Raw genomic sequence first — 17486 nt, forward strand, 5'->3', positions numbered from 1 at the left:
TTGTTATAAACAAGATCATCTGATGACTAAGCAAGAGTTACAACACTTCTTGAACTTCTTTCTAGTAGAACTTGAAAGAGATCCTCTCTCAATGTGACCATTCCTCTTGTAAAGCCTATAAAGAGGTAGCTGACATCTGCCTTTTGAACAGGGGTTAGTCTACCTTCATGGTTGGTTTATAGAGTCCTCACTGTGTGCTAGATAAAAAGAGAAAAAAAGGGAAACACCCTGGAGAATCAGGTATGCCTATTCCAAAGCAAAAGATATGTGAACTCATAGTAGGGTGAAGAAAAAGGAAACAGTCCATAAATTATCAGCGAGACTCAACGGGAATGGCATCCCACTTAATTATGCACAAGCACAGGATGGTGTCACTAATATCCCATCCTCCTCTTAGCAAATTCGACCGAGGAGGACTCTGGAGGAGCTGAGCACACTATGTAAGCATGCATCATGAGATGGAGTTGGTGTACACATGTGGGAGTAAGGCCAAGAGAATCAAGTATGGAAGACATGGGAGAAGGTTGTTAAGTTTATAAGGCCTTGTGAAACCTTGACAAGCTGGGTAGACTTAACACTGACTGCACAGGAACTACAAGTGGCCATGCTGGGTGAAATGGAGAGTTAAAAAATACCTGATCCATCCTGACAACGTCTCCATCTTTCTGTAACTTCAGTAACTTCCAGAAGGCTAAATCCTTAGTGAGAGGTTACCGTTACTGCTACCAAAAATACTTCTACCCATAGTGAGAGATTACAGTACTACTGAAAATACAGTTGACCCTCGAACAATGAGGGGGTTGTGGTGCCCACCCCTGTGCAGTCGAAAATCTGCACAGACACAGTTCCACATCCACAGATTCAACCCACCATGGATCATGTAGTATTACTGAAAACAATCTACATATAAGTGGACCTGTGCAGTTCAAACCCCTGTTGTTCAAGGGTCAACTGAACTTCTACCCTAGATTTTTTTAATCCACTGATATGAACACTTTTCTTTCATCTTATGATACCTTTGGTATCATATATAGTGATGAGATATAGTTTCACTGAATAGGGTCTCCTTAGACCATTACATAGGTGAAATGTGAATTTGTCTAAAAGTCACGGTTAACAGCTTTTATCATAAGCTTTATTCATAAGGGAATTCCCTTACCTCTCATATAAGAAATCTTCAAAGTCATAAGATGGAGGCAGAGAGTTCACATCTGTACTATATATGCAGGGGTGCTCTCAACAAGTTGATTCATTTCTGAAATTTAATCTCAAACAATGGTTGGCTGTCTGGCAGACATTTGCCTTCTGTAATCTCACAAATCGATCACATGTTGTAACTGAAGTTGGAGGTTGAAATTTCTAATCATGATACCTGATTTAAATTTATCTGTCAGCCAAAGTGTCTGTTGAGAATATTCAATTTTATTTCAAGATAGAATAAAAGCGTCTCAGTTATGAATCCTAGAAACAGGCTGAACAAATCAACTCTCCCCACAATTACTCAAACAGCCCTTTCAAGAATAGGGTATTTTAAAGTTGCAACAGAGCGATTGCATTCGATTATTTGCAAACATCCTTTGAAAATGAATTTACACTGCCTGGTATTACCTAGTCTGTCTCTCTCTCTCTCTCTCTCACTCCTAGTTTTCCTTTAACAGGCCTAGAAAGAGAATAGGAGATGCAAGGTAAAGGTAAAATATATTTGCCACCAGAAGAGAATAAGCAATAAAAGTTAAAGGTAAAATAGCCATCAGTAAGCAGAACCTCAGCAGAACAGCCCTTTATTGACTTTGGGCTAATCTCACCATAAATCATGGGAAGCCAACATTGCAATTTTTTAAAAAAATTAATTAATTAATTTATTTTTGGCTGCGTTGGGTCTTCGTTGCTGCGTGTGGGCTTTCTCTAGTTGTGGCGAGCTGGGGCTAATCTTTGTTGCCGTGCACGGGCTTCTCATTGCAGTGGTTTCTCTTTGTTGCAGAGCATGGGCCTTAGAGCGCGCGGGCTTCAGTATTTGTGGCTCGTGGTCTCTAGAGCACAGGCTCAGTAGTTGCGGCCCACAGGCTTAGTTGCTCTGCGGCATGTGGGATCTTCCCAGACCAGAGCTCGAACCCCTGTCCCCTGCATTGGCAGGTGGATTCTTAACCACTGCACCACCAGGGAAGTCCAACATTGCAATGTAATAGGAGCTAAACACAATAATACTGAACCACAGCAGCCAAAGGTACATTCAACAGCTAAATAGCTCTTGTCTGTAACAAGTTCGATATTAAACATTATATAAATGGAATTCCCTGGCTTAGTATAAACTATAAAGATTTTGGCTTCTCTGCTTTAATGTGGCAATTTGAATTTTATTATTAGATGACATTTCAACTGAATGGCTGATTTTGCTGTAAGTAATATATCTTACTTAAAGATTTTTAAAGTGTTCTATAAGCTTAAAGCATTAATAAATATGTGCCATGTTATAAGGTTCCAATATTCTTATTTGTGGGTGGTAATTTTAAATTATTTTCAGTTTAATTAGAGTTATTACTATGGTCCCATACACAAAATCCTTCTCCTTCCCCTCGCTCATATTTTATAACTAATAGAAAAATTTTAAGTGATTCAAAAGTCTAATCCAAAAAGTACTCATTCAGTGTTGTCTCTATGAATAGTTCATCAAGAGGGAAGTAGTCTAGTTGAGAAAGCATCTTAATGGATTTTCATTTTCTTACGGTAGTACAATGCCAGACGCAAAGGTGGAAAACAATTTTATTGAATCTTGACATTGCAGAACATAATATTTTCATTGTACTTAGTCACTATATACTAAGGAGACAAATTATTGAATAAATTGCCTTGAATGGCCTCAAAATCTGTCATCCATTTGTTTTAGGAGGGTTATAGGCCATGCAATATTAAACTGCCAATAGACTCCAGTGGCACCTGTACAAACCTCTGTCCTACCACTTCTGCACATGACAGTGATTTATTGACTTTCTCTCCAATTGATTGTGAATCCTTGCACAGCAAAGAGTCATGATGTTTTAAAAAAATTTGAATTCCAAAGCCTACCACAATATCAGGCACAGTGCCACATAGCAGACCTACAATTGATCTTTACAGAGTGAATGAACAAATGAATGGATAGGCATCCCTTGAACGCATTTTGTTAACTCTGCTAAAGGGATTCATATTCTTATTTTTAAAATGTTTCTAACACTCCATTCTATTTTAAATAGATGCATATTCTGCAGTTTACAATGTGTTACCAGTGACACCATCCAACTAGGAGGCAAGTATTAAGATTATGACAGTAAATAATATTCAGCTAACAGATCATGAATTTCCAGTATTTCTTGCAAATATCACATCCAGAAAGAAACTTAAAGTCCACATAATCTGTCTGTAGGTTCTATATCCTTGTTGTATCAACTGACAGTCCTGGCTCTCTGGAATTCTGTGTTCTCCCAGACTCTGGTCTCTTGGTTTTCCTATCTCTCTGTCCACACTTCATGTTGCTTAGCAAGTACCTTCTTCTACATTACCTGCTAAAATGTCTTTGATGCTCTTCCCTTTCAACACATTCCTTCTGGGAGAGCCTTTTAAATTAATTATTCCAACATCATCTAGGGGATGACTATTCTCAGACCTCTGTCTTGATTTCTAGGGCTATATATCAAACTATACACTTGATATCTCCACCTCATTGTATCTTTATCAATTAATATCACCAAATTGATTAAGCCAGAAATACGAGTATTTCTAGAATTTTCTTTCACTAACCTCTCATATTCAATTAGTTACCAAGCCCTATTGATTCTCCTTCCCACCCCTCGATACCCTCACTGTATCACTTTCCTATCTTAGTTCAAGCCTGTTATCTCATACTTTCCTCAATTCCCTACAATTGACACATTGCAGCCAAATAGACTTTGTAAAGTGTAAATCAGACCCTCCTCCTCTCCTATTTAAGGTTCTTCAGTGGTTCACCATTGCTTAGAGAATAACATCCAAATCTTTCAGCATGGCAGTTAAAAGGCCATCATGATTCCCCACCCAGGGGTTCCCCATCACCCCACTCCCCTCTCACACATGAAGTCACCCCATAAACTGATTTCAATTCCAGGAGTAAGACATGATCTTTTATACCTCAATGCCTTTGCATAAGCTGTTTTGTGTTTGTTGTGGTAAATTGAACTAGTCAACTCTGATTTTCTGCTCATCCTTTAAGTCACAAATTGATGATTTCCAGAAATGAGGAACTTACGATTTCCCAAGTTATCCCATTCAACATCATGTTGAGCTGACACCAAGAGAGTTATTCCTTGTCTTTAACTGTATTCTTTGTAGTCACACAGAACAAGTCTAATGTTTCTCTTTCACATGATATATCTTCAAATAATTTAAAACATGTTACTCCTAGTGCTTCCATTCTCTGAGGTAAATATCTACAAAACCTTTTATGTAAGCTTTTTCTCTCACCCACTGAAAGTTGGTGTCCAGAACTTTATTGGGTACCACAGTGAAGTCTAACCATTATAGAGTTAAGCTCAACTCTGCCCTTGTATTAAGCACACTGCACAACCAGCTGGCCATTATTCAGAGGTAGACTGCCCAGCAGGGAGCTGGGATTCATTCTCATCTTAGAGAGAGTTGGGAATTAGACCATAGCTGTCTCAGCACAAAGCATCTGGAATTCTGAGCTTGAGGGAAAATTTACCCCACTCTCCAAAGAGCATAAAACTGGATCTGAAATCATTGCTTAAGGGATTTCAAATCCATAGAAAATGTGTGAGGAGAAGGGAAAGAGCCACAGGAGAATGTATTCAGGGAAGATAATATTTTTTAATAGAATGGCTTTTACCCACCCCAGAAAAAGAAAAAGGCATAGAATCCCCGCTAGCTAGGGATACTTGAACTTCCTGTTCTATTCTCCCAGGGCTTATGAGGTACTATTTTTCTTTGATTAGGGCTCTCCAGATAACCAAAAACAGATGAGTGTTGCCTCTCGCAGGAATACTTACCTCTGAACAAATAGCAAGCTCCTCAATATTAAACATAAATCCCTGACAGAATTTTAGCCCTCAGATTACAGACAGGATATTGTTCAGGCAGGAGCCTAAAGATGTACTTCACAGTGCTAATGAGATTTTATGATGCCCAAACTAGATTCTATTTCAATGTACAAACATTCACAATTAATTATAAGATTATGAGTATAATATTCAGAGTAACACCTACAAATAAATACCTGGCTCAAGTACTGTAGAAGCATTTAAATCTTACAGGAACATCAAATCACTCATATGTTGCCCATTTCTCACTTTAATTGTAAAAATATAGGCCAAGTTTTGGAATATATTTCCTTATGATATATTTTTAAAAGTCTTTGCAATAATTTCCAATAACTCTCTAAAGAAATTACAAGGGAGATACTCCTGGATCTATTAAATTATTATTAATTAAGTAAGCAGCTCTTAAGTTTAAAATACTAGGTTTAAAATGTCACTTTTAGTAGTGCTACTTCCTGGACACCTAGCTTGGTGTTCTTTCTACCCTTGGACCCAAATCTAATTGAGAAAAAAAAAATTGTTTCTGTCCACATCTCTTTTTAAAACTTAATGTCATTATAGTAATTATATAGTTCCTTAAGTGCTTTTTTCAAATGTCCATATCATTTGAGATTTTAAATCTTTTCTGATATGAATTTCAATGTCTACATTTTTCTTACTGTAGTAAAAAATTTTCACCTATCTTAATAAATATCAAATTCAAGATGTTATACCATATTTAAATTTCTATTAAGTTAAATAACCTAGATTTAATGGATATTAATGTATAACATGAAACCTGTTCTCCCCACAGTTTTCTCCACCTCACCTAATGTCAACTTCCTCATTCTATTTGCTCAGGACAAAAATTTAGGTCTATAGTGATGTGACTCATAATACCTTTCTAATCCGAAATATGACCACTTACCTTGCTCACTCCCCGCAGCCACACTAGTCTCCTTGGAGACTTCAGTATGCAAACTCCCTTGGCTCAGCACTCTCCATTTCCCCTCCCTGCTTTACTTTTTCCCATGGCACCTACCACCATCTAACATATACTTTACTTTACTCATATATTTTAATTTTTGTCTCCCCCTGTCTGATAGGTAGAATTCTAAAGATATACCCTCAAGATTCCTGTCCCCTAGGTATTCAAATAAACACTAATCTTAGCACAGCTGTGAAGGGACAATGTCATTAAAGTTGCTAATCAGCTAATCTTAAAATAGGGTAATCATCCTGGACTATCTGGGCGGGACAAATGTAATCCTTTGAGCTTTTAAAAGCAGAAGAGTAAAGCGGAGGAGAAATGGCGGAAGGGGGACGTCGCAGAGATTCGAAGTGTAAGAAAGACTCAGTGTGCCCTGACTGGTTTGAAGATGAAGGAGGCAATATGATGGAGAAAGCAGATATTCTGATGGAGGTGAGAGAGGGTCTCAGATGACAGCTACTGGAGAGGTAGAAACCTCATTCCTACATTTAGAAGGAACCGAATTCTGTCAATAACCTGAATGGGCTTGGAAGCAGATTCTCCCTTAAAGCCTCCAGAAAAGAAACACAGCCCTGTTGTGAAAAGGTGAAGCATACCCGTTGATTTCAGCCTTGTGAAACTCAGAGCAGACAAATAGCCGAGCTATGCTGTGCCTGGAAGTCTGACCTACAAATAATTAATGGATGTTGTATCACGTCACTAAATTTGCTAAGGCAGCAATAGAAAACCAATACACCCTATTGGAATCTAGGCCTTATGAGGGCAGGGATCCTGTCTCTTTTTTTCCCCTGTGCTGTGCTCCAGAACCCAGAATAGCACCCAACAATAAAAGACAATAAACACTCGTTGAATGGAAGAATGTATCCAGTATACACATTTTCCCCATGAAATCTATATTTTACAAGATCTTATGAAATTTTTACCCCAAAATATTGACTAAAAATATTTAAAATGTAAAAGGTGAATTGATTTGAAAACTGTCTATTCAGTAGTTTGCATCTTTGCAAGTTAGCAGTGGCTACCACTTCCACGGAGCCAACGTGAGAAGCAGTCAAATACCGCTTCTAAAGCCGTGGTTTTCAAACTGCATGTTGTAACATATTAGTGGGTTATAAAATCAATTTATGGGGTTGAGGAAGGGAGGAAGAGAGGGAGGAATGAAGGAAGGAAGCAGGAAGAAAGGAAGGAAGGAAATAAAACCAAAAAATCAGAACTTTAATTTTAGCGTGGGGTGTATGAGTGTATGTGTATGTGTGTGGGCGTGTTGTGTACACGTTGGATCACAATGTAAGATGTATTTCTTACTGAGGTACCATCAAGATAATTTGAAAACCACAACCCTAAAAGTTGTCATGCTCTGTCCTGTGGACCAGGGTGCAATTTAGGGCCTGGTCAGAGGTGAGATGAAGACAAAAGAATGGGGAATGTGTCTGTTAGAAAGGGCTGGTCAAAAAAGGACCACACTACCCTAAGTCTATGTTAAATTTACAAGACAAGAAGAGAGCTTGTGATTGAATAATTCACAAATTGCACCCCCTTAAGGTGAGAAAATGAACTTTTCTCCTCTTGTGTTCTTCCTTTGCCTTGGACCTGGAGTAGCACCCCTGGACACCATTCAGACCCAGCAACTCAGAGTCACCAAGTCTTGGTGTAAAATCAGGCAGCATCTGGAAGGGGATGACTTGAGGCTTCACCAACAAAACACCCTAAGATGCTATTTCTTTTCTCCCTTAGAGGGAGAGGATGAAAAACCTAACACTCACCTCTCTTCTGAGATTAGCCAGTTATTAGTGTCATATAAATTTAGCTGGAAAGGAAATTAGAAATGTCCTTGGCACAAGGAATCAAAGAATAAATGTTGCTTAGAGGAACTTGAAATTGAATCTAGCTCAACATCCTCACTTTTTTTGCAGATGAGGAAGCTGAACTAGAGGCTTATGCTATCCCCATTATTATAACAATGTTACTCGACGTACATTTACCAGTGATTCCAATGTTTATTGTTAGTGGGCTGCATATGGATAACAAAAGAATAATGCAGTCGTCTACTATTCATTCCCCCACTCAAGGGCATACTCCTGGTGGGCAGGCATCATGCTATGTATATCTTTGTGCTCTAGTTAGTAACTACTGTGGTTGGGGAAATTAAACAAGATAATACCTGCGATGCACTTAGCAGAGTGCCCAGCGCACTTTAAGAGCTAAGTAAATGCTTTCATATTTGATTTTGTTGCTTTGATTATAATATGAGCATTCTTATTATAGAATATTTATGCACAGGAAATTTTTTAACATTTGTTGATTTTCATTGCATTATACAACAAAATAAAATCATGTTTTATGCCCTTAAAATCCATTTATGTTTGAAGGGACATTAAAAAACTACAGAGTTCTTATCTGCTTAACGCACTTTAGGTAAATGAGTAAAGATGAAAGAATTCCACTTAGTTAAAAATTACTCAGAAAATGTCTTCTTAAGCCTATGAGGATTCATGATTCATAAAGATAATATTTCTAATGAAAATATAAAAATCTTATATCAGGTTTAGTTCATTTTTCCTTAGGTAAGAATGGGAGTCCATACCAATGGCCAAGGGCTGTAAATCCTAAAATCAGAATGTGACTTCTTTTAGGAGATATTCCACAGAGAAAGAGTATCAAAACATTAAAAGAAATGAATCACAGTCTGTTTTTTCTGAGGATTCTAACAGTGTTATCACTTTTTTTTCTCAATTCTTACAAGCTCTACAGCACCTTTCCCCCCTGCTACTTTTCTATTATATAATCAGCATATAATTATGTGCTTTTTCACACTGGGAAGACTATTCTTTTATTAATGACTCTTTGAAAAGTTCTTTATTATTTATCTTTGAAAGTGAGTTTGAAATCAAAAGGCTTTCATGGCTTTTCCTTTTTTTCTTTTTAACTTAGGAGTTCTTTAAAGTAATACAGTAGATGGTTACAGATGTCATACGCAGTCATTAGTTTCCAGCTTTAAGGTGAGAAGTAGGGTTTGGGAAACAATGTAGCACCCTCCTTTCTCTGCAGACTAAATGTTTGGGGTCTTGAAGAGCATGTATGCAAATATTGCTCTTCTAACAAAGGCTGTCTATTCTTTGCCTTTTCCCCTTGTTAGGACAAATAGAAAATGGGTCATGACAATAAGCCTCCTGAATCCTCTCTACGGTATCTTCAATGAGGTCTTCCATTAACAGCTGTTCTCCAGGGCAAAGGAGATGATGGAAAAACAGAAAGGGCAATCCACTATATATAAGTTATATGAATTTATAAATAAAACAAACTAGAGGATCTAGATGTGGTCTTCCCTACTCACAAGTTCTCAGTCTTTCATCCATCTCGTTTAATTACATTATGAAGAATTTGTGAAGCAGAGACTCAATTTTACATTTGAACTATTGAGAATATGGCCCAACAGGGAGTGAAGCAACACTTCTAAAACAATTTATTATGAGAATTTAGATCACATGCTCCCGACCTTTTCATTTCAATGATCCAAAAAGCTAAAAATATTTTTAAAGGTCTACTTTATATGAACAGAATTATAGGAAACTTTCATCACTATTACTTAAGAATAAATTAAATGATCCAGTATAAACTACAGGTTAAGAGATTAGGTTCTGGAATGAAAATATATGGTTTGATCCCTAACTTCCCATTAATTAGCTATATGACCTTGGGAAGTCACTTAACATTTTAAAGCTTTGGTTTGCTCAGCTGTAAAAGGAGATAATAATATTACCTCTTTCACTGGGCTATTAAGAGGATTAAATGAGCTAATTCACATGAAGCACATTGTTCAGTATATGGCATATGTTTTAAGTATGTAATAAGTGTTAGCTTTCTCATACCCACTGATGTAATAAAAACATAGAATTTAGATGTAGAGAACTCACTATTTTTTTTAAAAAAAATTGTTTCAGAATCTTAAATCTCCAGGCATTTGCATGAGTGCTATTTTAAACTAAGGATTAATAGTGTTAGGAAAAAATTTTTCATGCTATAAATAGCTTATAAGGAAATTTTACATTGCCAGAATGGTTTTAACAAATCAATATGTATTATATCATGTGCTAACTGAATAATACAGTTATTCTAATTAACTGATCATGCACTCCACAGATTCTGGAAAAGAGTGTCAGCCTTTAACTGACGAGTTTAGAGTCATGAATCATCTGACAAAATATAAAGTTATTATTTATTAGAAACTTGGTTACTTTTCTGTATGTCTGAATAGTCAATGCACTAAAGATATTACTCAACATTATATATCTGATGGGATTTTAAAATAATCCTCTTGAATATGTCCACACAAGGTTTAAAAAAAAAACAACTGCTATTGTTAATCAATACCGTAAATTACAGTCTCTAGTTTTATGTTACGTTTTATTATATAAAGCAACCCCTTTTTATAAAACATTATTCTGTTCTAGCCCCCAGTTATCCAGTTCTAAACAGTAGTTAGCTTTCCCCTTAGGGCAAAAAGCAAAATAAGAAAAAACTTTCATTTGCTGATTCCACAAAGAATTTAAATTCTGCCAGTCCAGAATATCCATGGACGTAATTAGAAAATGAAAGAATAAAGCTATTTTTCACTTCTCTCCTATCCCCCAGAAATCAGTCATTGCAAGCTGAGATACCTCACTGCCTGAAGAGCATTCCTTTTATATTGACCCTGAGATGTGAAAACTCCTCTCGATAACTCATTACAATGATTACAAACTTAACCATTAGAAAACTATTTATTGATCCAGAAATCGGGAGGTCAAAATAATTACTCTCATAAAAATGAAAGAATATTAACTGGGAAATGTTTGTTGAGTCATATACAAATTCTCTTTTTTTCAGAATTTATTCAGATTACTATCCATCAGAAGAATGAGGGATTGGGGTCACCTTCCCAGCATTTAACACGCATCCTTGGGGCGGGGGTGTTCACATTTTTGTCAGTATCTCATGAAGGAACAAAGAGTATTTAATTATTAGGTAATATGACAGTTGATGGCAATCTACAGAAGATGTTATTCTGGGTAAAATAAAAATGTGCTATGAAAAAATGAAGCAGGGAGAAAATGGGAAAAAAACGGACTATGGAAAACTATTACCTCTCATCCTACAACCACCACTTAAAGATGTCACCGCACATGCTCCGTGCTCTATTAATTGAGAGACCTTTTGCTTTCACAGGCTGGCTGTCCACTTACCCTAGTTGTTTTCACTTTATTCCCAGAGGAACAGCTCCATCCTTTCCGATCTGGAAGAACTCTACATTCCTCTCCCTCAAGACATGGTTGCATATGGCACCACCATTTCTGTTCCACTATTGAAGCTACAGGAGATAGAAAAATCAATTTAATATTTTCTATTTGGGCTTGTTAATTCTTTGGGTGCACATTTAAAGAGGAACAAAAGCCACATATTTTTCCCACCACTGGGCTGATGGGGTTTTGAAGGATGCTTTATTTATTTATTTATTTTTTTGGTCCAAAGGGAATAAACCTTTCTAGATTTTTTGACTAAAAATATTTCTAAAATTTTTATTTTACTGTGGTAAGAATACTTAAAATTTTAAGACGGTAGATCTCATGTTAAGTGTATAATACAGTATTGTTAATGTTAGGCACATTTTTAAAGGATATTTCATGCAAACATATAGGCTTCATGGACATTAACATATTGGAAAGAAACTACGTGGATACATGAATGCGTTGATTTACATAAACATATAAGAAAGTGAGTCCATGACCAGAGTCAATATTTTAGAATCAATGTAATATTTCCCACAAGTAGGCTAAAATCAGGAAGGCATTCAAATTAACACAATCTTTTTTTACTGTGGGCAGTAACTATCATCACAAGGAGTGCACCATGAAAATATGTGCACTTAACACATTATTATTTATGATAACATCAATTATATAGACCCACATAAATATTTATATCCTATTGTAATTAGGTGAATCCTCCAAGAAAGAAATTAATATTTTGATAAATCTCTATAAAAATGTTTCATGTGAATTCTATCCACAGCTAAACATTCACTCATCTGTGCGGTGTTTATTTTTTCATTGTTAAGAACCAACCATGTGTTTAGGTACCCACACTATTTAATCATCTATTTTCATTTTTCCTTTGCCAAATAATTTATATACACACACACACACACACACACACACACTCGCCCTCCACTGGCAAATCAATATTTCATGGTATCAAAGTAAGAGGCACATGGACTTATTGGAACCTCATTATAATGCCTTTTGCTACAAAACCGCATAAGATCTTAGACCATCTTCCAATAGATTTTAGATTTCAAAATGCTCTTCAAGTGACCTTGTACCAACCACATGGTTGACGGTGCGGTCCCCCAGGATTAACCCCAGTCATCGGCATCACAGTGGGATTCCAGTTCTAAGCAGTCCTCGTCTACCCTACCACAAAGAGCAATGGAAGAAGCCTCACCGTCCACACAAGATGGAGCAGCTCGTGTGGTACCTGCCACCTGCCCAGGGAAGCAGGAGCACTTGACCGTTTGTGACCGTTCTTCTATCTTGTTCTTATTACAGCATCTGTGGAGTGCCACCACCTCGCAAGTGCCCGTTTTAACATGGTGAGCTGCACAAACAAAAACAAAAGTTGAGATAACATTGAGAAAGCTTTGGATACTCCCCCCCCTCTTTTTAATTAGAAGCACATTAAATATAGCTCTCTAAAGGATCCACCATGCATGAAACTAGAAATACAATGACGCTGACTCCATAATGCAGATTTGATCTCTTTGCTAAATGTGGTAGGACCATTTCTGTCAGTAAATGCCTGGTGAAGCAGGAACAATTAGTGACTAGATTAGAATGCGCTGTTAGAGCAGTCTGAAATATAGAGGCAATGTGTGGTATCATCAAAAACATATTTATTTGCATATGACTTTTTTTTTACACCTTTTTGTTCAACATGTTGATCAAAGTAAGGGAACCCCCTGGACAAGGTGCCCTGTACTAGGGCTGAGACAAACCTTATTCTCAAAGTAGGTGGGTAGATAAAGGTTATATTCTTCATCTAGGGGTGAGTGTAAGGGCCAGGAAGGGAAATTCTTTTCAGAAATCAGGGAGGCAGAGGGTGGGAACCCACTTCCTCAGGATTCTTCTGTTCAATTTCCCTGGAAATGAACTAACTGGGTGATTTTTGAAATTGCTGCCATTTTCCTGAACGTTCCATCCAGTCTCAGGGATGGCTGCGGCGTGAAGCCAACAGTATTTCCCACACCTCCTGGGGGGGCTGGCCCCACCCCTCGGCCAAGGCAAGGGCTCCAGGAGCTCCCCTGCCCCCCACCTTGCACCCTGGTTCTAAGTTTACAAAGTGTTTTCCTCGTTCCTTTAAGTCCTCTTCCCTGCCTCTGACATTCCCTCCCTCCCTCCCACCCGCAGGGCTGAGATCAGAGGGTGGTGATGGTAAAGGGACCCGACAATGACGTGACCCTCCTGTCTCAGGTCAGGGGAGAGAGCTCGGTGGCCTCCCCTCGCCCTCATGTTTACATTTGCAATCTGAAGCACCTTAAGTTACGTGGGGTTTTTTGTTTTTTTGGGGTTTTTTTTTGGTTTGTCTGTTCCTGTAACTTATTCTCCAACTACTGCTTCCAACTGAAATAAGACTATTAAATGCCTGTTCAGGAGGGAAAAAAAAAAATCATTCCTTTCAATTTTACCTGAGGGAACTGCCACCAAATGACAACCACCACAGCCAGAACCTGGATGGATTTGTATCTAGCCTGGAAAAACCCAGTCCACGAAGCTCTGAGGCTCCATTACCCATTTTCTTAACCTCACAGTAAGGCTACTGAACTGTTTGGGTGATTGAAAGTTTTGGACCTCACTTATCACATTAGGATAGGGTTCGAGTTTGCCTTCATTGTTTTTTTTACCCAGCATTTCTTCTTCAAAGTATTAACCCTACTGTGAAATGATAAAGCAAAATTTCCATCTGCTAAAAATAAAACCAGCTTAAAATCAAACATTTGTTGAAATGTTATGCTTTCAGAATTTAAGAACATGTGATTGATATAAAAACAATTTAAATAGAAAAGTAGGACATAAGAAGTTGTTTAATGTTATGAACATACTGAGGTAATTTTGTAAATGAGAGGAGTACATCATGCATTCATATCAATCTTCCCCTCAGAGATGAGGAACCACCAGGCAGTAACTCAGGTTAGATTGCTTGGATTTTTCTTCTAAGAGAGACCAAATCACATGGATTGTCCACCTCATCCCCCATGTGAAACCAAGAAACTTGGGTGTAACATACAGCTTTGACACATAATCCTTAAAAGAATGTTAAGAAGCAGATACCATTTCCAATGTCACAAAGATTTTTCTGTCATGGTAGATACAAATGGGGATTTTTCCATGTGTGATTCAAACACAAGGCTATCCAACAAAAGCTAAAAACTTGAAAGCTGGATTTCTGTTCCTTGTGCTCTAGAAAATATTTTCTTAGCTAAGGATGATTCAGTTTGTTTTAATTTACTGAATGTTTTATGTAATATTATACGAGTCAAAATACTGCTTTCTACACTGAACCTCACCTAGCACATTTTAATTGAGTCGATACCACATATCAGGCATGGTTCTGAGTAATGGGGATGCAACAATGTATAAGATGGACATAGACCTGCCCTCAAAGAGCTCATATTCCTGTGGAGAAAACAAATAATAATTAGGTACTAATGGTTAAGTAAGACAATATTAGATTTTCTAGCTCCTTGAAAGAAATGCAGTAGGGTAATGTGATTGAGAGTAATCAAGCAGGGAGGGAAGGCAGATTTCTGTGAGTCTCAGGGAAAACCTCCCTGAGGAGGTAACCTGAATAATGGCCTGAATGATGAGAAGGAAGCCGCCATGTTGAAGAGCTAAGAAAGGAGGAACTTTCCAAAGAGAAGGAGCAGCAAATGACAAGGTTCTGAAATGGGGAAACGTGTGGTGTGTTCCCAGGACAGCAAGAGGGCCAGTGTAGCTGTACTGTGGCTGAACGACTGAGAGGCTGAGGACAATGTGTCAGAGACATAGGAAGATGGTGTAGGGGCGGGGGTGCCGTGGTAAAGAGCTTGGATTTTATTCTCGTTGCAAGGGAAAGCCTTTGGGTGGAAATGCTGTCATCTCATTAATGCTTTAGAAGTCTGCTCAAGCTGCTCTTTAGAGAGTGGACTGAAGAAAGCAAGAGTGAAAGCAGGGAGACCAGTCATGAAGGGGTTGCAGGAGTTCAGGAGGTGAAGGATGGGACACAGACTAGACTAAGGGTTGGGAAGAAGAACCAGATGAGGGATATTTCAGAGTAGAGTTGGTTTGACTTGCTAATGGATTGAGTATGAGCTGTGAGGGGAAGAGGAATTAAGGATTACTCCTAAGCTTGTCCTGAGGAATTAGAATTTGGTGGTTCTCTGGAAGATAGAGGAGGCCTGGGAAAGGGGAGTTTGGCAAAAGTTGGGTTGGGTCGGAATTACTGTAGCTCTGTTTTGTCTGTGTTAAGTCTGAGATTCTTATAATACACAGGAGTAGAGATGTAAATCAGGCAGCAACATTTATGAAATGGAGCTTAGGGAAGAGATCTAGACTGCAGATACACACTTAAGAGATCTAGGTTGATAGGTGATATTTAAAGCCATAGACTGGACTAAATTACCATAGAAAGGCTACCGCTACTGATAGAGGAGTAGGGAAAGAATAGTCCAGAACCTAAATCTGGAAGAGGGGAGACAGTAGAAAAAACTGATAAGGAGCAGAACATGAGGTAAGAGAAAAAGAACATGAGATAAAGGCATGGAAAACCAAAGAATAAAATGTTTCAAGAAAGAGGGACTGGTCAGTTATGTCAAATGTTGCTGAAAGGTTTAATAAATGAAGTGAAATAATTGTCTACTAAAAAAATAATATGATGTAGCAGTTAAAACAGAGCCTCCAAAACCAGAGTAGCTAGGTTCAAATCTAAGCTTCTTCAAACAGCACTGTAACCTTGGGCACATCATCAAATATCTCTGATTAGTATTTTTTCATATCTAAAAGAGGGATATTAATAGCACCATCTTCATATGGTTGATTTGGGGATTAAATGAGTTAATATGTATAAAGTATTTAGAACACTCCCTGCCTCATAGCAGGTACTCTGTGTTAGCTATTATTAGCACTTGATCTAGATAAAAATCATTTTAATGGCATGATGAAGATAAAAGCATGATTATAGTAAGTTTATTAGAGAATGAGATGCAAAACTGCAGATAATTATAAAAATTTCTTTCAAGGATTTTTTCTGTGAAGGGAAGAAGGAGATGAAGTAATAGTTGGAATGAAGCAAAGGGTCAAGGAAATTTTTTTAATGGATGCCATAAAAGCATGCTTGCTTGCTGGAACAATCTGAGAAAAAGAAAATGACAATATAGGAGAGAAAATGGATAATTGAACAAAGAATGTTCTTGAAGGGAAATAAGGAATTGAGACTGAGGCCACCTGGGGGGTTGGCATTAGATTCATGTGGGGACATTTAATCCTAAGAGTGAAGGTGAGATATGTGAATACAGAGTCAGGTAGGTGTGAGAGGATTAGGTGGTGAGAAGATGAAGTTTCATATCTGATTTCATCTCATTTTGCTATGAACTATGAGAGATGTTTGAGAAGAAAAAATGAATATGAAATATATATTTCAAAGAGGAAGAATAAATTTACTGGGAAAGAGTAGTAGGACTGCCCGGCAGGGAGTTGGCTGATGCACCCAGTAAACTGTAGAGGACACAGTGGAATGAATGAAGGGGTGGGATTACACAACAAAATGGAAATAAACGTCTGTGTGATGATAGATAATTTGGGATGCTTGGAGCTCTGATAGCAATTTAGGGAAACAGAGATGTAAGTCATGATGAGATGTGTCCTGCAGGTCTTTGAATGGAAGCCAGTTTAGAGACAAGAGATTATTAGGGTTTCTTCAGAGAGTGATGTTAGTAGGCAGAGGACCGAGCTGAGAGCTTCAGGAAGAGCTGGATGGTGGCTGGGCTCTCTTTTCCACAGAACCGCAGCGGCCAGGAGCACACAGCGAGGTTCCACTAGTCTCTATCCTGAGAAAAGAGGCAGGCACCATTTCAGCACCATCCACCAGGGCCATTTTATCATCTTTGTTACAAGGAAATTTTTATCATATGTTGGAAAGGAATTGACAGGTGAAAAATTTGCACCTGGTTTTCCCTTCCCAATGCTAATGTCAAAATTCATTTCTACTTTTCCTGACAAGAAAAACTGTCCTTCTCCACCCCATTAATTAAATCTATATGTGGTGATGTGACTTGCTTTGGCCAATGAAATGAAAGGTAAACTTACGAGCAAAAGCAAAGGATATCAGTCTGTGTGGACATTTTAATAGCTAGTGTCATTCACCAGATTTCTCCCACCAGCAAG

The 17486-nt window shown here is 37.9% G+C and overlaps 1 protein-coding gene across 10 annotated transcripts in view; it reads right to left on the reverse strand.

Moving 5' to 3' along the window:
- Window positions 1-17486, reverse strand: part of TAFA2 (TAFA chemokine like family member 2) — a 537069-nt gene that overhangs the window by 32997 nt on the left and 486586 nt on the right. For all 10 annotated transcript variants that reach the window (XM_068561746.1, XM_068561749.1, XM_068561747.1 and 7 more), the window contains 2 exons: window positions 12514-12666; window positions 11256-11380 (listed from right to left, as the gene is read on the reverse strand). In XM_068561746.1, coding sequence (XP_068417847.1) covers window positions 11256-11380; window positions 12514-12666 — 278 coding nt within the window. The remainder of the gene's footprint in view (window positions 1-11255; window positions 11381-12513; window positions 12667-17486) is intronic.

The sequence above is a fragment of the Eschrichtius robustus genome, chromosome 13 (assembly GCF_028021215.1).
Source record: "Eschrichtius robustus isolate mEscRob2 chromosome 13, mEscRob2.pri, whole genome shotgun sequence".
In the NCBI taxonomy this organism is placed as follows: domain Eukaryota; kingdom Metazoa; phylum Chordata; class Mammalia; order Artiodactyla; family Eschrichtiidae; genus Eschrichtius; species Eschrichtius robustus.